Source organism: Oxyura jamaicensis (genome assembly GCF_011077185.1).
Source record: "Oxyura jamaicensis isolate SHBP4307 breed ruddy duck chromosome 18 unlocalized genomic scaffold, BPBGC_Ojam_1.0 oxy18_random_OJ166, whole genome shotgun sequence".
NCBI lineage: Eukaryota > Metazoa > Chordata > Aves > Anseriformes > Anatidae > Oxyura > Oxyura jamaicensis.
The window spans coordinates 79,494-96,403 of NW_023304480.1; the positions used below are offsets into that span (position 1 = coordinate 79,494).

The 16,910-nt window shown below is 65.2% G+C and overlaps 4 protein-coding genes and 1 long non-coding RNA gene across 10 annotated transcripts in view; 3 read left to right on the top strand and 2 right to left on the bottom strand.

Moving 5' to 3' along the window:
- Window positions 1–28: 28 nt before the first annotated feature.
- On the top strand, window positions 29–1,199 carry ARL16 (ADP ribosylation factor like GTPase 16). 2 transcript variants are annotated; one of them, XM_035312607.1, is made up of 5 exons: window positions 29–153; window positions 259–317; window positions 406–519; window positions 629–744; window positions 931–1,199. In XM_035312607.1, the coding sequence occupies exons 1-5, from the start codon at window positions 66–68 to the stop codon at window positions 1,100–1,102; spliced, it is 549 nt and encodes a 182-aa protein (XP_035168498.1). In that variant the 5' UTR covers window positions 29–65; the 3' UTR covers window positions 1,103–1,199. The 2 variants fall into 2 exon arrangements, with proteins under 2 accessions (XP_035168498.1, XP_035168499.1); XM_035312608.1 differs by lacking the exon at window positions 259–317 and having other exon boundaries at window positions 90–123.
- A 383-nt stretch (window positions 1,200–1,582) lies between these two features.
- On the bottom strand, window positions 1,583–6,146 carry LOC118158044. 3 transcript variants are annotated; one of them, XM_035312606.1, is made up of 6 exons: window positions 5,374–6,146; window positions 4,839–4,944; window positions 4,387–4,421; window positions 4,112–4,244; window positions 3,554–3,724; window positions 1,583–2,840 (listed from the first exon to the last, which is right to left on the bottom strand). In XM_035312606.1, exons 2-6 carry the CDS (start codon window positions 4,860–4,862, stop codon window positions 2,157–2,159), a joined length of 1,047 nt encoding a protein of 348 aa, XP_035168497.1. In that variant the 5' UTR covers window positions 4,863–4,944; window positions 5,374–6,146; the 3' UTR covers window positions 1,583–2,156. The 3 variants fall into 3 exon arrangements, with proteins under 3 accessions (XP_035168497.1, XP_035168495.1, XP_035168496.1); XM_035312604.1 differs by having other exon boundaries at window positions 4,112–4,247; XM_035312605.1 differs by lacking the exon at window positions 5,374–6,146 and having other exon boundaries at window positions 4,112–4,247; window positions 4,839–5,236.
- On the top strand, window positions 2,627–3,212 carry LOC118158048. Its single transcript, XR_004746775.1, has 2 exons — window positions 2,627–2,741; window positions 2,897–3,212. It is a non-coding gene; the product is annotated as an uncharacterized LOC118158048 (long non-coding RNA).
- A 2,670-nt stretch (window positions 6,147–8,816) lies between the features above and the next one.
- On the bottom strand, window positions 8,817–16,890 carry TMC6 (transmembrane channel like 6). 3 transcript variants are annotated; one of them, XM_035312602.1, is made up of 21 exons: window positions 16,666–16,890; window positions 15,750–15,857; window positions 15,400–15,518; window positions 15,019–15,138; window positions 14,723–14,881; window positions 14,498–14,603; window positions 14,329–14,425; window positions 13,966–14,220; window positions 13,474–13,664; window positions 13,241–13,385; window positions 12,816–12,971; window positions 12,391–12,566; window positions 12,173–12,254; window positions 11,723–11,820; window positions 11,488–11,583; window positions 10,716–10,791; window positions 10,382–10,515; window positions 9,739–9,915; window positions 9,488–9,566; window positions 9,243–9,321; window positions 8,817–9,125 (listed from the first exon to the last, which is right to left on the bottom strand). In XM_035312602.1, exons 2-20 carry the CDS (start codon window positions 15,803–15,805, stop codon window positions 9,250–9,252), a joined length of 2,394 nt encoding a protein of 797 aa, XP_035168493.1. In that variant the 5' UTR covers window positions 15,806–15,857; window positions 16,666–16,890; the 3' UTR covers window positions 8,817–9,125; window positions 9,243–9,249. The 3 variants fall into 3 exon arrangements, with proteins under 3 accessions (XP_035168493.1, XP_035168492.1, XP_035168494.1); XM_035312601.1 differs by having other exon boundaries at window positions 16,647–16,890; XM_035312603.1 differs by lacking the exon at window positions 16,666–16,890 and having other exon boundaries at window positions 8,818–9,125; window positions 15,019–15,150; window positions 15,399–15,518; window positions 15,750–15,862.
- SYNGR2 (synaptogyrin 2) overlaps window positions 15,877–16,910 on the top strand; it is a 3,056-nt gene continuing 2,022 nt past the window's right edge. The window contains exon 1 of the mRNA XM_035312584.1: window positions 15,877–16,065. Coding sequence (XP_035168475.1) covers window positions 15,877–16,065 — 189 coding nt within the window. The remainder of the gene's footprint in view (window positions 16,066–16,910) is intronic.

Sequence of the window (16,910 nt, forward strand, 5' to 3'; positions counted from 1 at the left end):
CCGCCTTCCGCTTCTTCCGCCTTCCGGCGGGGCGGGCGACGCCGCTTCCGGCGGGCGGGGCGGCGATGGCGGCGGCGGGGCGGCGCGGGGGCGGCTGCCTGCTGCTGGGCGCCGCGGGCGTCGGCAAGAGCCTGCTGGGGAAGCGGCTCCGGCATATCCGCGCGGGGCGGGGCGGGGGTACGGGGGGGTCCCGGGGGGGTCCCGGTCCGGTGGCGCGCCCCCCCCGCCCCTCCGTACCCGTCCTTAACGCGCCGGCACAGCTGAGCTCCCGGGACGGGGCCAAGGAGCTGGGCGAGCCCCCGGCCACGCTGCCCACGGTAGGTCGGGGCGGGCCGCGCCGGGTCCCGGTGCCGTTCGGGTTCGGCCCCGGCCCCGGCCCGACCCCGCCGTGTCCGGTTCCCGCAGGTGGGCACCAACCTGACGGAGCTGCCGCTGCCGCCGAAGGTGACGGTGCGGGAGCTGGGCGGCTGCATGGGCCCCATCTGGCCCAGCTACTACGGGGAGTGCGGCGCCGTGATGGTGAGCCCCGGCCCGAGGGGCGCGGGGGGGCCCGGGCTCCCTGCCCCAACCCGCCCCCCCGAGGGGCGCCCCGGGACGCCCCCACGGAGCCTCCCCCTTCCCTCTGCAGTTCGTGATCGACGCCGCCAACCCCACCCAGGTGTCCTCGTCCTGCGTCCAGCTGCTGGCCCTGCTGTCTGCCGAGCAGCTTGCCGCCGTGCCCGTGCTGATCCTCTTCAACAAGATGTAAAGAGGGGCGCTGGGGAGGGGCGGGGAGCTCCCGTGGCACTTCCGAAGGGCGATGCCCCGGGAAGCCGCCCGGTTCCGCGGGGTGGCAGCGGTGCTGTGCCGCAGCCTTCGGGCCTGGTCTGCGGGGTGCTGGGAGGGCAGGACCGAAGGTGGTGGCTAACACGGTGCCCCCTCTGTATGCAGTGATCTGCCCTGCTACATGTCGCTGGTGGAGATGAAGTCGCTGTTCCGCATGCAAGACATCGTCTCCTGCGCTACGCAGCCCATCACGATTCTGGAGGCCAGCGCGCGTGACGGCACCGGGCTGTCCGACGTCCTGCAGTGGCTGAAGGACACCTTCAGGGACCCCAGCTGACCTGCCCTGTCCTGCCCCCTGATGGCAGGGGGCAGCTCCTTAGGACGTTGCCTGTGGCAGCCCTTTAGGACTTTACTGTAAAACTGTGAAACTTCCACCTCCGTGTCCGGACTTCCCTGGATGGAAACTGTGGCCTCTCAGGGAGGGGGTGAGCAGGACTCTCAGGCCATGCTCCTGCAGCAAGCCGTCCTTAACCATGTCTGCAGCAGAGCTCTGCCTCTGAGCTCTCCTGCCTGCAACTCTGCAGCACCTCTGCGGGGCTGCCTCGACGCCTGCTCTTCTTTCGGATGCCAGAGCAGTCCACCGCCAGATGCCCCTTCCTCCTGCCTGCTCCAGGCTTCGAGCCCCTGCAAGCAAAGCCCGACCGAGGGCGTGCTGCATGCGCCCACCCTGCTGGCTGCTTGTGTCACGAGGAAGATGCAGCTCCTGTGCCTGAGAGCAGAGCAGTCTGGATCTACACAAAGGTGAAAGGAGGGGGCTTCTCAAATGAATAGTTTCAGTTGCAAATCATCAGGTAAGTAATTGAAAATCACATTAACATCTTTATTTACACAGATTAAAAGCAGAGCCCTGTGCTGCTGAGTCTAGCAAGGAGCAAACGGATACCCCGTCGCTGCGCAGTTTGCAGACACGTAGCTGGGCTGCCTCGTGCCATTCAGAGGCTGCTCTTTTGCCTCTTCTGTGTCCTGTCCAGACTCTCCTGTGAGCACACAGCCTGGTTTTGGAAGCAACATAAAGGCAGGGCGAGAAGGCTTTCCTGCCCTCCTGCTGGGGCTGTGCTGGTACCTTCTGCAAGAGCAGTCCTAGTGCTTGGGTCAGTGGGGCTGGGAGCCTGGGCTGGGGCTGCATGCACGCAGCGCTCCTGACTGCTGTGGCCCCGCGTGTGTTGCACCAGCCAGAGTGCAGCAAGGTGGCCCGGGGAGGCTGTGCGAAGGTGGGGGTCTGCGGGAGTTCATGGGTGGGGGCAGGCGGAGCTGCAGGGGTGCTGCAGTCGGTGTCTCGTGAGCTGCAGCAAGTACCAGCCCGCGGCTACCTCTCCAGCACTCACCTGGGCTCAAAAGAGTTGCAGAGGATGATAAGAAAATAAATTATTTTCCTGAAGCAACTGGACAAGGTGATTTCTAAAACTGCTTTCTATGCTGTCTGTAAATTCTTGCTCTATGGCCTGATAGGTGTTTGGCTGGGGGGGAGTGTGTGTCGAGACAACCCTCTCCTGCAGCCCCGGGATGCCCTGCAGCAGCTTGCTCAGGCTCTCGTTCTCGGCACAGTTACCGTATGGCCATTGGGAATTTTCCCTGGTGCCGTCTGCGGGTGGCTGGAAGTCAACGTGGAACATCTCCCTGCATTTCACGCAGGGCTGCTTTTCCATGAAGGCTCCGTGCCTGTAGTAGAAGGCCCGGCACTGTACCTTGTCAGGGAACACAATGGCCAGATCGTGCTCCCCGTGGTGCACCGCGAACGCCACCGCCTTGTGCCACGTCTTTATGCACAGGATGTCAATCATGATCTTCCTCTCCAGCAGCCCGCTGCAGGACAGGGATGCTCCGTAAAAGAGAGGGGGGGCTGCTCCATCCTCGGGGTCTCTGTAGATGCTGAAAGCAACAATTGCAGCTCTGAAGACGAACTCACTGGGCTTCAGGTTGGCTTCTTGCTGTAATTCGTTTTGCAGAGTGTTGTTAAAGTCACGCAAGAAAGACTCCATTTGCTCTTGGGTGCTGCAGCCTGCTACTTCAGTGCCCTGGGAACAGACACAGCGCTTGGTATAGACCCCTCCCTGTCTCTTTCATTCCCCAGGAAACGACACTCTGCAAGAGAAGGGGATGAGCGTGGGGTTTAAAGACAAACTCAGAAATTGTCCTCTGTCCCCCTGAGTCCGTTCCGCACCAGCTGGTCAGTACAGCTCACGGTGGCTTGGAAAGTTTGAGAGAGAAACTTCTACAAGAAGGGTTCTGACAACAAAATGGGGGACATTCAGCGAAACAGTAAGGATGTTGGGTTGGCCTTGGGCATGAGAGAGCGTCTGCTTGTCTGTTGAAATGCTGTCTAGTGGCAGCCTGCCTTTGGAGCAGGATTGGTTCCACTGGAAAAAGAGCTTGTCATAAAGGCTAAATGCTGGTGGAGGTGTGTAAGGCTGTTCTGAGGGAAATGACCCAGCCACTAAATAGTCAAAGCAGTGCCCAACAAAGCCAGTGAGTGGCCAACCAAAGTCAGCGTGCAGGGTTTGGGGCAGCAGCTGCACAAACACATGGGAACGTCACCGCCTGGAGGAGTGTCTCTCCCAGCGGCTGAGCCCTTGCCCTGCCCGTCCTGCTTGCTGGGAGGGTGCGTTCCCTGGGCCTCCCCACGGCTCTGCTGGGTTTGTCACACCGTCCGTCCTGTCCCAGCCCCGGGACTGAACGCCCAGCTCCAAGGGAGCCACCTCCGGAGCCGTGCACGTGTGGGGATACTCACGAACTGCAGCAGGATGGAGTAGGGTGTCAGGCCAGGGAGGTGGGTGTCGTACTGTTCGAACGGTCTGGGGAACTTCGCCCGCAGACTCTGGTAAATCCTGGGCCCTAGGAAGTCAGTGGGTTTCACCATCCTCTTGTGCACCCTTCCGAAGAAGAACACCGCGTGCAGCACCTGGTGAGTGGAGACCCCGGCACTGAGCTGTGCCTGGAACGCAGCTGCAGAGCCCCCACGCCGGCCTGCCTGGCTGCGGCTGCCCGCTGCCCCCAGCCCCTTGCCTCCCCTGCTGCCCCTTCCTGCTTGCCCATGCTCCAAACAGCTTCTCCGCTCTGGGCACCAGCTCCCTGCTCAAACCAGGAGCAGTGCCTCTGGCCTGGGGCTCCTGCCCCTTTCCCTGCAGACGTTCGGTGGCCGGCCCCGGCACGGGGCAGCTCCCCCCCCCTTGGGTGCCGGCTGCCGCAGTGGCTTTGCCGACAGCGCTGCCCCCACCCCAGCTGGGACCTGCAGCCGTGCAGAGGCTGGCCACGGATGGGTGGGGAGGACAGCGGTGGCGGTGCTGACCTTTTCTATGTATTGCTTTTTGATGTCTTCGGCCAGCTGCTTCTCATTCAGCAAAATCAAGAACCGCTTGATGAAGAGATGCCCGCTGATCTGCAATCGGCTTTTACGACGCTCCTCTTGCTCCGCCAACATCCTGCTGGAGCACAGAGGAGCGAGTGGCAGCAGTGCCGGGGCTGCTCCAGGCTGTGGGGTGAGCGCTCGTCCCCCTGGGGTATAGCTGGGCTGGGGGTGGCTGCTGGCGAGCGGGGGAGAGGGGAGGCGAGGCTCAGCCTTACCTCTGAGCGTCCTGCGCTGGAGCACGGCCAGGGCCCTGCGGGAGGAAGAGGAGGCTTGGTGGTGCGGCTCTGCGAGGAGCGTGGCTCCGAGGTGCGGGCAGGCATGGGAGCAGAGCTTGCCACGGGCTGGTGGCCACACCGTGCGTATTTGCTGCCTGCCCCGGGGACTGGTGTGCACTGCAGGACCCACGCGGGGGCCCAGCCCCTCTGCACGCCCAACGGCACGTGAAGCCAAGTCCAGCACTGCAGAGGCTTGGGTGCGCCAGTGGCAGTGCCACGCACCAGGCTGCTCCCCAGCATCCCACATGCCGTGGCCACTGAGCAGGGCACTGCATGGGCTTGGGATGTCCCTCAGCATCTGAAGATGGCACCACTGGTACCTGCTGGCCGAGATACTACGTGGGAGAATGTCTCCCCTTGCCTCCTGGAGAGAAGGGGCAGTGCTCACACACCTGGTTTTGGTGCAAGGAGTCCATCGGGGACACGAAGCCTGGTACTGCAGTGGTTGTGTCCTGGTCCGCAGGGCTCTAGGAAAACAGCCAGCAGAACTCTGCTGTGCTGGAAGGGCAGGAAGCCGGGTCACCCCTCTGAGACTGGCCAGCTCCTGCACCTGTGCCCCTGGGGCATGGTGCACCGGGCAGGAGCCGGGGTGCCGGCTGCTTGCTCAGGCAGCACCATGCGGTGCGTGGCTGGGGGTCCCGGGGCTGCTCCCAGCCAGAGGCAGCAGCTGGAGCAGACACCTGAGGGCACCTTCCCCGAGAGCAAGCCATCAGCACAGCTGCTGCAGCCCCGGGGCCGAGTGAGCAGTTTCGCTCTGGGGAGGCTGCCTTGGCATTCCTCCACCTTCAGCTGCAAGGGGAAACTTGCCAGTGGGCTGCAAGCCCAGGAGGGCTTCCCTGGGTGGGTCTGGGGATGGTTTCCTGCTCCCGAGGGGCCTGTCTGCAGGGGAGGCAGACAGCTTGCTTACTTACAAGCAACAGCACTTACCTGGCAGAAGCAAAGAATCCTTGGAGTCTGTGCTGCCTTCAAGTGCTTGAGCCGCAGAACTCAGTGTAGGGTACGCTGTCTTAATGATGCCAAGTTCCCTGCACTGCCACCAGCGCTTGGTGCAAGCACTCCTACCCTAGTCCCAGCCTGAGGAATCCCACCAGGGTTTGCTTGAACCTGGTGCTTCTCACCCTGCTGCTGGCACAGTGGCTTCTCCAATTGTACTGCACTGCTGGAGTGCGAGAGGGAAGAGCTGTGCAAGGGAGGGGCAGGACTCTTGCTTCCACTTTCATTTCTCCAGAAACGAAACTCAAGCCTGAATGCTCAGAGCTTCCGTGTGGGGACAGGCAGCCGGTGCCCACCATGCCATTGTGCTGGAGCACCAAGCCCTGGGAGTGGGGAGCAGGAGAGTTCAGCTCCACCAGTGCCCGGGTGGGGGCTCGCTGGGGCCAGAGACCTTGGCCCCCACTGTCAGCAGGGTGGGCAGCTGTCATGGGGCTCCTCAGAGGCACGGAGCCTTTCAGAGGCTGCACTGCAGTGGTCGGGGGAGTGTGTGGGTGCTGGCAGCACGGAAAGCCAGGAAGGGGGGGGGGGGTGGCTGCCCAGGAGATAGAGACAACTGAACGCGAGCTAACGAGCCTTCCTGGTTAGCAGGGATGACTGTGCCTCAGGGTGTCCCCCTGAGGTCACTCCTGTGGACTAGCTGCTCCCCTGGCACCGGTGACACACAAAATGCTGAAAAGTTGTTAGTATGGGCACAGAGCTGAGGCAAACTGCTCACGCAAGTGGCAGGGATCCCAACCGTTCGTGCCCCGGATGCGCCATGGAGATCTCAAAGCGATGACATCCTCATGCAGCCTGGCTTATCGCACTGCCAACGTGTCTTCAAGAGATAAAAGCACTCCCTTGCAAACTGCTGTAACCTGCTGCCCAGACAGCTGCAGGCCCTGCTCCCACTCCCGGTGGCAGACACAGCTCCACAGGGAGCCGCAGGTTTGCCCCAGCTGTAGGCACAGCGGGCATCTGAAGTGGGAGCAATGCTCAAAACCCACTCCAACCCTGAGCAGGGGGGCGTTAAATGAGGGAGTCTGCTGCTGGCAGCTGGAGCGGGCTGCCTCCAGGACAGAGGCACAGCCCTGGCTCCGCTGGAGTCGCCTGTTCTGAGACAAGGATGGGTTAAGCTCCACTGTTTGTTACACACTTTGTCAGGCAGCATGAAGTAATTCTTGAAGCCTCTCTTTGTTCTGTCACCAGCTTCCAGATGGGGAGGCTGGAGCAGCCCCTCTTAGTAGGCCTGAAATCTGGCTGGCATCAGAGAGACCAAACCATTTGTCAAGCTCTTAACATAGATAAAACAGAACACATCAAAAGCCACACACATTTTAAATTCTTTAATCAATGGAAAGCTTCCAGAGTGAGTTGACATTTGCCCAAAAAGACTTATACCTTAGAATGCAGTTTGAAACCACTGAAACATTTAAGAAATGCAATTTTACAATACCAAGATTTGGAAGTACGTTTCCCCACATCTCCCTCCTGTCCCATACACAGTTTTAACAAGCAACAGCAGGCTTGCTCTCCAGTAAGGCCAGGAGACTATGGAATTCTTCCTCTCCTTTCGCAATGAATTCGTTGACATTCTGTCTGATCTTCTGGATTGTTGGGTCTTTGTCCCGCTCCTCCTCGTCCTGTTGGAAGAAACAGGGAGCTGTTAGGAACTGAAGCAGGTGGGATCAATGGCATGGCAGACCCAGGCACGCCAGCAAACTCAGGCTGCATCTTTCCAAGGCAAGAACTGCAGATTTCTTCCCTGACAGTCCAGCTTACCAGTGGCACTATGTACTCTCCGCAGTGGTAGACCTCCTTCCCCAGGAGCTGCAGCCCTATCTCCAAGAACTCGGGGAAGCTCTTGGCCACCTTGTGCAGCGTCTCCTCCTCGTAGGCATACACCTCGCCACTCTCTGCGATCAGGATGATGAGCTGCTGCCCCGTGGCCAGGCAGGGCACGTCATCCACCGTGCCCACCATGGCCATCCGGGTGGGCTGCGGCAGGTAGAGCTCCTGGCACCACTGCAGCAGCTCGTCCTGCCCCTCGTGAAAGGTCCCCTCCAGGCCGCCGACCCGCAGGCAGAACCCGGGCTGCTTTCTGAAGGGCAACGCCATGCCGCAGTACTTCCGCACGAAGTCAGAAACCTTCTCAAAGCTGAAAGCTGAAAGGGAACAGGAAGCTGGCGATGGCAAGAGGCCGCCCGCCCTGCCGCAGCATCGCTGCCGGCCGCGGAGCTCGTGTTCAGTGCCGAGGGGCTGCTGCGGGGGGGGCGGCGGGCGAGGCCGCAGCGCTGCGCCCCCAGGCTGGGGTCGGGCCGCCCCGGTCCCACCCCGGTCCCGTCCCGGTGCCGTCCCGGTGCCCGTACTCACGCTTCGCGGTGCCGTTGGGAGCCCCCGACCTGCCCGGGGAAGGAAAGCGCCTGAGCGGGGGCCGCGACGGCTGGGGCCCGCCCCAGGCCCAGCCATGGCCGCTCCCGGCCTCCCGGTATCCCCGGCCCGTTCCCGGTCTCGCCCCCCTCAGCCTCCCCGGCCCATTGCCGGCCTTGTCCCAGCGTCCCCAGCCCACCCCGTTCTCTAGACACCCCCCCCCCCCCCCGGCCCGGGCCGCCCGGGGCCCGCCGGGCCCTGGTTCCGGGCCCAGCCCCCCCGGGGCCCCCGCGCCCCCCCCCCCCGGTGCCCCCTACCTCCACCCGTTGAGGTGCAGCGGCCCAACCGCCATCGCAGCGACCCCCCCCCCCCCCTCCCCTTCCTCCCACCGCCCCGGCCCGGCCCGGCCCGCTCCCGGGACGCCTCAAGGCCTGAGGCCCGGCTCCGCACCGGGGCCAAGGCGCGGCCCGGCTCCGCCCCGGGCTCCGGGGGAGGGGCGGCGGCGGCGACCTGGCGAGGCCGATAAGCGGCTGCCGTGTCCTTGCCCGCACCGATAACGGGCTGCGGGGGCTCGGCCCGCAGCCGGCAGCGGGTGCCTGTCCCCCGGGGGGTGCCGGCGCCGCGCCGGGGAGGCAGACAGCCCCCGGAGGCAGAGCTCCAGCCTCCCACAGAGCTCAGGCACGCACCCCGAGCTGCAGGAGCACCCTTTAATGGTCCCTTGGCACGCTGTCCCCACACAGAGCCTGTGTCCCTGCCCAGGCAGCGCTGGGCAGCACCGTGGTTTGTCCTGAGCCGCTCACCGGGAAGGCGGCTGCCGGCTGCGCTTGTCCTGGGAGCTGCAGTGGTGCCTGGCAGCCCCCGGCCTCGCTGCCGTGGGGACAGGATGCTGCTGGTCCCCTTCCCGAGGCAGAAAACCTCACGGTCCACATTGCTAAAGGCTGCTGGAAGCAGTCCAGAAGCTGCTTTTGGGGCTGGCCGGGCTGACGGCAGGAGGAGAGTTGTTTACAAACAGGGCTCTGCTGCAAGCCAGCCCCACGGGCAGCTGTGTCCCCGGACACAGCACTAGGGCTCTGGTCCTGTCCTCGGTCCTGCTGTGCCTGCCGTGTCCCTGGGGGCAGTGCCCCCAGCCCTGTGCCGCAGCATCCCCGGGGAGGTGTTGGGTGGCATGCCCAAGTCAATCCTTGGCCACTGCAGGCCAGTGGAGAGAAAGCTTCCCCGGCACGCCAGGCCACGCTGTTTCCAGTGCCGTGCTGTGGTAGCTTACAAAGAGTGGCCAAATCCAGCCTCTGGCAGTGAGCTGTCCCCGTCTGTCTTGCTCCTTCCTGGGGACTGTGACACTAAGAGAAGAGAGGCAGTCTCTGTGAGATGCTGAGGGTCAGGGAACGGGGTGAGCCCCCCACCCTGATGACCCCTAGCACCCTGACAGCTGCCTCTCCCCTTTTTATGGGCCTTACCTGGGACTCAGGCACATCCCTCTTTCTGCTTGCAAATGGAGTGAAGCTTCTGAATGAGAAATATTTTATCTTCTCCCTCCTGCAACAGCAGAGATGCCGCAGTGAGCAGCCCTGTGGGATGTGCTCTAGCACCTCGGAGGCAGCAGCACTGGTAGGGCTGGAGCCCGGATCCAGCTGCCCCGGGGCTGGGGGCTGCAGGGGCCGGGGGCTCAGAGCCCGCAGGGCAGCAGGCAGAGCTCACGCACGTTTGTAATCTGCTCCTTCAGCAGGCAGATGATCCTCTGCTGGCCTCTCACCACCTGGATGTTGAAGTAGGTCACGGCTCTGCAATGACAGGCACGATGAGGGTGGTGGCACCGACAGGTCCTGGGGGCTGGGAGGCTGCACCCCTGCCCTGGGCCAGGAGGGACACCCCAACTGCCAGGGCCACGGCAGTGACAGCGCGACCCACAAAATGCGGGCGCAGGTTTCAGCCTCGGGTTCTCCCCATACTCACAGCAGCACCCCGGACAGGAAGAACAGGAAGAAGGTGTTCTCCACCAGGTACTGGTGGATCCAGGTGAGCCAGGTGATGTTGGGGCTGGACTCCTCCAGCAACTTTGCCCAGACATTCACAGACTTGTAGATGGTTTCCAGCCCCTGGAAGGGGCCACAGGTTTCTGACGGCTTCACTCTGAGTGGACAGAGCAGTGGGGTCAGTCGGATGCTGTTGAGCGGGGGATTGTTGGGTTCTGGGCAGCCCGGCTGGCTCAGGGCGCTGTCCTGGCTCTCGGAGCAGGCTTACAGCCCTCCAGGGGCCAAGCCTTGCCCTGCTCCCAGCGGGGGGGGGGGGGGGGGGCCGGGGGGGGGCCTCATCCCCTTGCCCAGCACTGAGGAGCATCTGGGAATGACTGGGCTGGGAGAAGTGGGCACACACCAAGGGCTGCCACGCCACACGCAGTGACTGGCAGAGGGCAGCACTTCCCTGCCTGGGACGGTGCCCGCAGCTGGGGACGCCACCTCACAGCCCTGCGCAGGGCGTCGGGCACCCTGCGTGTGGGCAGGGCGCAGCAGGCACTGTCTGCCCAGGCTCCTCTCCTTTGCTGGGGCTGCCCCTAGCAGCAGGCAGCTCTGTGCCCTGCGGCCTGGCAGGTACTCACGACCAGATGGTGTAGGAGATGAAGACGGCAGCGCCCAGGAAGGATGGGAAGCAGAGCAGGGTGATGAACACAGTGCTCATACGAGAAGCTTGCCAGGGCTTGCTGGGGGACCGGCAGTTCTGCATCAGACTGGTCTGGGGACAAGGAGCAGAGAGCTGCGTGCTGCTGCCTCCCATGAAGTGACCCCAGGAGTGAACGCAGGGCAGCTGCGCCCTCCTGTCCCCCCGTCCAGCAGCCAGCTGAGCTGGGGGACCCCAGCAACACTTCTGCCCTCACGTGAGGACAGCACTGCCCACGGCGAGGCTGCAGCGGGAGCTGCGGGGGTAGCACGCACCTTTTTGATGTAGAACAGCAGCAGCAGCTTCAGCACCTGCACAGCTGGCAGGAGCGGTGCGAAGAGAACACCCAACCTGGAAGAGAGGGAGATGGGACTGAGCCCCATGGGGGCTAACGGTGCTCAGAGCCACGAGAGGATCAGGACAGCAATGCCAGCTGCGGTCCGGCTTTCACAAAGCAGAGAGCCAGCGCCCAATGCCCTGCGCTGGGTTTGCTGCACAGCCTGTGCCTGGAGACTCATCTTGCAGGTCGGGGCTGGGCAGCACCTGAGGGTTCACTGACCCCTGGTGCATTTACAGCCTGTCTGCCGGCTGTGCTGCCAGTGCAAAGGCAGCAGCACACACCTCGACCTCCTCCTCTGGCTGGGAGTTGTGCAGGGTGGCGCAAGGCTGGGGGCTGCAGAGGGGAGCCCTGAGCAGCGAGTGCCATTATGGTTTGGACAAACGAGGGGCTGCACGTGCACCAGAACCTGCTCCTCCTCCAGAGCTCTGGAGGGCACCAGCTGGGCAGGTGACACTGGACTGGTACCAGGACACTCCACCGATGGCTTTCACCCATCCCACCACGGCCAGACCTCCTAGTATGTGTGTGTGGCTGCACAGTGCCAGCACCAAGTGCTCTGACCACGGTCTGCCAGGCTGCTGCCTTTCCCTTGTCCTTCCCGTGCTGGCGTGGGGGTCTCCGTATGCAGGCAGGGCTCACAGGCAGTATCAGCCCCGTGTGGCATTTGCCAGCAGTGGACGAGCCACATCAGGCTGAAGATGTCTCACCAGGTCAGGGTCTGCCCGTAGATCAGCTCCAGCACGTTTTGGGCAATGTCAAACTCAGGCCTCTGCTTACTCTTCAGTCTCTTCTCTGAGATCAGCCTGGGAAACGAGAGGAGCTCTGCTCTGACAGCCGCTGCAAGAAGTCGGGCACCCGGTCTTCACTCTCTGGTGGCCGCAGAGCCGCCCCAGCAGGAGAGTGGGGCTGTGCTGGGGGGGGACCGCTCCTGGGGCACGTTACCTCCAGACCAGCTCCCCAAAGATGGTGTCCAGCAGCGTGAACACGAAGTCCATCACCATGAAGCGATACAGGTCCTGCCCGACACACGTCTCCCAGCACTGGGGAGACAAACACGGGTGGTACGAGGCAGACAGGGAGGTTTCTCCCCTGCCACGGCTCCCCCATGGGCTGTGAAGGGCTGGGTGACCTCTTCCTCTCCCACACACCTCTCCCTGGCTGTCCCAGCTTCAGGGTGTCCCTGCCTGGCTGACTGCCCCTCTCCCCACCAGAGGAGCCCGCAGTGCTGCCCAGCAGACCCTGTGCTGCCAGACCCCTGATGGTGCTGGCACGGCAGCCTTGGCTTTGCTCTACACTCCCTGGGCCAGGGGCAGCCCAGGGGGCTCATCCCCAGCCAGCTCTGCTCAGCAGAGCCTGGCCCCACATTGCCCCACGTCGCTGGCCAGCGCCAACCTCCTCGGTGGAGCAGACGACTCTCCGGCTGAGCCACTGGTAGCAGAGCAGGCCGAGGACCACCATCTTCAGCAGGAGGTTCCTGGAGAGCAGGACCGGGGACAGGAGGCCCTGAGCCCTAGACAGAGGGGCTGAACCCCACATGTGGGGGGTCCTCCATCCCCAGGGCCTCTCCCTGTGGCTGGGGGGCTCCCCTGCCCCATCCCCGGGCAGCCTACCTGCAGATGGCCACGTAGACCTCCACCTCTGGGGAATCCTGCCTCTCCCATGTCGCCAGCAAGTTGTAGAGATGGGGCATCAGCGTGTTGAGGAGCGACACGGTGAGGGGCAGGACCAGCAGGATGCCTTCCCGCTGCCAACTGCTGCCCGCCAGAGCTCGGTGCTCCTGCTGAACCTGGCAAGCAGGCGCCTGGATGAGCGCAACCGCTGGCAGCCCAGCGCCTTCGGGCTCGCTGTGCCAGCCGTGGGATCAGCCCCTCCGCGCCCAGCCGTGAGCACAAATGTTGGCAGCAGGAGGGAGGTGCAGCAGGGCTGTCCCTGCCTCCTCCGGCTGCCGTGCCCCCCAGGTCAGCCTGGAGAGCCCTGCCTCCTCCCCGCACGGCAGGCCGGCAGAGCTGCAGTGCGGCGTGGGGGCCGCGCTTACCGCGTGCATGTGCTCCGAGAAGTAGTGCACGGCCACCACGCAGCCCAGCACCGTGCTCAGCGAAAGGACCCAGGCCAGGAGAAGGACAGCCACGTGCCCCAGTCGCTGGCAGAGGCTCAGGGGGCAGGAGCGGGACCGCCGCTCGGCCAGCAGCTCCTGGAAGACAGCAGTGCCAGCGGAGCTGCTGAGCAGCCTGGGGCAGCTGAGAACATGTTCCAGACCCACCCCGGTGCGAGAATTTATCCTGGGGTGGGACCCAGAGGGTGGCAGACAAGGTCAGGGTGAACACGACGCTGCAGGACCCCCTGTGCAGCGGGCAGCGGGGAGCTGAGCCCCGTGGCCTGAGCTGGCTCCTGTGCATGCCTTCACCTTCCCACCACGGGGCGCAGGGCGCACACGGACTGAGCTCCAGCCCAGCTCCTCACCTTCAGCTGGGTGCAGATGTTCTCGCATTGCAGCTTCACCGAGCGCCTCTGGATCACCTTGAAGTCCCAGGCGCAGAAGACTTTGACGGCCAGGTCCCCCGCAGAGCTGCCCACACGGTAGCTCTCCCCGAAGGAGTGGTACATGCTGCAGCAGGGGGGCAAGGGCTGGCGGCAGGGGCTCAGGGCTGGGCAGCCAGGACGTGGCCGGCAGGGCTGAGGCACTGCCGACTCACCTGTACACCAGCAGGATGCAGGTGACAAAGAAGGAGACCCCAACGGTGAACAGGTAGGCCAGCGGCATGTTGTAGGGGAGCTGGGGGGCTGCAGGGGGGGGCACGCTGCCACTGAGGCTGGAGGCAGAGGGGTCATTGAGGGTGATGTTGCTGTAGTAGCCGTAGTACAGCAGCGAGTGGGTGAAGTAGCCCTGCGGGGAAGTGCACAACAAGGCCCACGGTGACCTCGGTGGTGCCCGTGGCTCCCTGCCCAGCCCACAGGGGGACAGAGCCCGGGGCAGCATCGGGCACCCTCCTTCGCACCCACAGTGCTGGTGGGCCCCGGGCTCTGGCTGTGCGAGGGCAGGAACCAGGGCATTGCTGCAGCAGGGGTGCAGGGCAGGGACCAGGGCATGGCCACGATGGGAGATGTAGGGATGCAGGGCAGGGACCGGGCTAGGAGCATCTCCTGGTCCAGGGAGGCACAGGCAGTGATGTGCTGGAGGTGCTTACCGCTCCGGTGAGGAGCTCAAAGCCAGTGAAGGACTGCTGGTTGGCTTTGGCCGGGGGATATGCAGCCTGCAGGGCAACTACAAAGACCAGGAGGATGAGGAATGAGAAAACGTTGAACATGAGGAGCGTCTTGAGGAAGAGGAAGTAGGAGAGGACGCTGGAGCCGAAGCGGCCGCCGATCTGCTTCAGGGCGTAGTGCCAGGGCTGTGCAGCGGGGAGCAGAGCGAGGAGCCTGTACCAGAGGTGCCGGCAGCCCTGGGGAAAGGGAACCTGCTGAGGGTGCTGGGGCCGGGGTCCCTGCGGCAGCAGAGCCCCTGCCACCCGCCTGCTCTAGCTGTGCCGGCCGCCATGCTTCGGACTTACGAGCGTGATGTAGTCCTTGGACCACCCACAGGGAGACAGGGCGGCTGTGTGGTGGGCACGCAGCCCCAGGGGGCTCCTCTGCTCGTTCAGCTCCCGCCTGCCCGGCAAAGGGGGGGTGTCAGGGGGTAGCTCCATCTGCGGGACCCGCAGGAGGCTGAGGGGGACCTACCGGAGGGCGTGCTTCTCCGCCAGGCTGAGGGGCACCGAGAGCAGCATGTGGCTGCGCTGGCTGGGTGAGAGGCTCAGCAGCTCCTTCGCCAGCAGGCTCCGCTTGTCTGGGGGCACAAGGGGCTCGGTAGGACACAGCTGGCCGGGGTGCGACATGCCCATCCTGAGCCCTGGTGTAGGGATGATGCCCGGCTCTGCCTGCCCCCACCACAAAGGGAGCTCTCACCTTCCAGCGTGGCGCGGGCTGGGTCGGTCTCCAGGTCGTACTGCCGCAGGCTGGGCCGCGCCGTGCGGCTGAGCTGCTGCAGGGACGGGCGGCTGCTCCGGCGCCGCAGCCGCGCGGTGCGGTTGTAGTACTGGGAGATGATGGCCCCCCGGCTGCGCCCTGCGGGTGGGAGCAGGACACTGGGGAGGGCGGCCGCAGGGAGAGCAGGGCATGCTACAGCAGATAGGAGAGCTCCCAGCCCGATGTAGCTCGGGCAAGGGTGGCTCTGGGTGGCCAGGAGGGCAGGCGGCACTCACCAATGGTGCGGCTGGGCATGCTGGCGAGGATGCGCAGGGTGGTGGAGTCTCCTGGGTGCTGCTCGCCCTGCCCAGGCTCCAGCCAGGCAGAGGCAGAGGCATCTGGAGGGGCCAGGTGGCCTGGGGATGTGGGCGGTGAGAGCTGGGGTGCTCAGGGCCCAGAGGTTGGGTGCCCACCCTGGCACGTACCCTCCCTGCAGTACCCCATCCCTGGGGATGCTCCTCTGTGTCCCCAAAGGCTGGTACAGCCTGGTCCCACAAGTGCTCTGTCTGGGGCAGCGGTGTGAACCCAGCTGCCCCAGCTGGGACTGCGGACAGCAGGCAGCCCTGGGTACACACGCTATCCCCATCCTACCCCCCGCTGCGACTGCTGTGCTTTACCTCTGCCCCTCTCCTGCAGCTCCAGCTCTGTGCCCGCCTCTGCCAAGCTGCTCTGCTCCTGGATGAGCTGGCGGAAGGAGGTGTGCAGGGCTCCTTCATTGTCCGGGCTCAGCTCCTGGCTGCGGGGACACCAAGCTGAAACCAGCAGCCTGGCGCTGGTGCTGGGGATGGAGCCCTGGGAAAGCCTCCAGCAGCAGCCCAAAGCCGGGTGGTGCTGCCCAGCAGCTGGGCCGTGCTGCATCCCCCAGCTGAGGCTGCAGGATCCCGCAGGATCCCACAGGATCCCACAGACTGAGGGCTAGTGAGGGCAGGGCTCAGGGAGTGGAAGAGCAAAGCAGGCCTGCACTCACTTATCGCTCTCGGTGTCCTCAGAGATGTGGAGGGTGAATGGGGGCGGCTGGGACATCCTGCTGGGGCCAAGCAGCCTCCGCAGCACCCGCGGCCTCCTGCGCGTTGTCCTGCCACAGCAAGTGGAGGATGTCAGCACGGCCCCGTGCTGCTGGCACTCACGCCCCCCCCCTGCTCCTCTCCCCCCTGCTCCTCGCCCCCTGCTCCTGCGGCTTGTCCAGGGCGCGCTGGGTCCCTCCGGGCCCCCGGAGCTGGGAGCCGAGGGGCCGCAGGGCTCAGCCAGGGCTCAGCCAGAGCCGCGGGACGCCACAGCCCAGAGTGAGCTGCAGCGAGGACAGGAAGGAAGGGAGGAGGCTTTGTGCGGAAGAAAGTGGGGCTGGTGCTCCTGGGAGCGGGGCAGGGTCCCGTCTGCAGCTCCTGGGCACGGGAGCGCTCCGAGGCAGCCCCGAGCCCTCCTGCAGGGCACAGCATCCCGCTGCAGACCCCGGGCAGAGCTGCCGCTGCCCCGCTGCTGGGAGCCCGCAGCGGCCCCGGCGCTGGGCTCGGGGAGGGCCCCGGCGGCGGCGGCAGCCCCGGAACCCGCAGCCCCGTCCCGAGCCGGGGGCTCCCACCCGCCCCGGGGCAGAGACCTCCACCCCCTCCCAACAGCGCGGCCGACGGAAAGCGGGGCGAGAGGGGCGAGAGGGGCTCGGCAGGCGGCGTCCCCGTCCCGTCCCTGTCCCTTCCCCGTCCCTTCTCCTCCCTTCCCGTTCCCCTCCCTTCCCGCCCCGCAGCCGCTGCCGCCCCGTGCAGACAAAGGCTCCGGGCAGGAGGCGGCGCCGGCGGGGTTCGGGGCCACCCGCGCCCCCGGGTGGGAGCCGCCCCGCTCCCCCGTCCCCCCCCCTCGGCCCGGGACCTCTGGGCGCGCCCCTCCGGTACCAGCAGCCGTCACAGACCCGTCCGGGTGTCCCGGCGGCGGCTCGCGTGGGCGCGGAGCCCCCTCCCGCAGCGCAGCGGCTCCCGGTGCCGAGCCCCCCTCGGGGGGTCGCGCTCGGCAGGAGGCCGGGGCCGGTTCGCGCGGCGTGGGTCCCCCCGGGGCCGCGTCTCCCCCGTCCCGCGGGACTCGCTCAGGACCGAGCCCGCGGCTCCCGTGGGCGCACAGCCCCACCGACCCCCGGGACCCC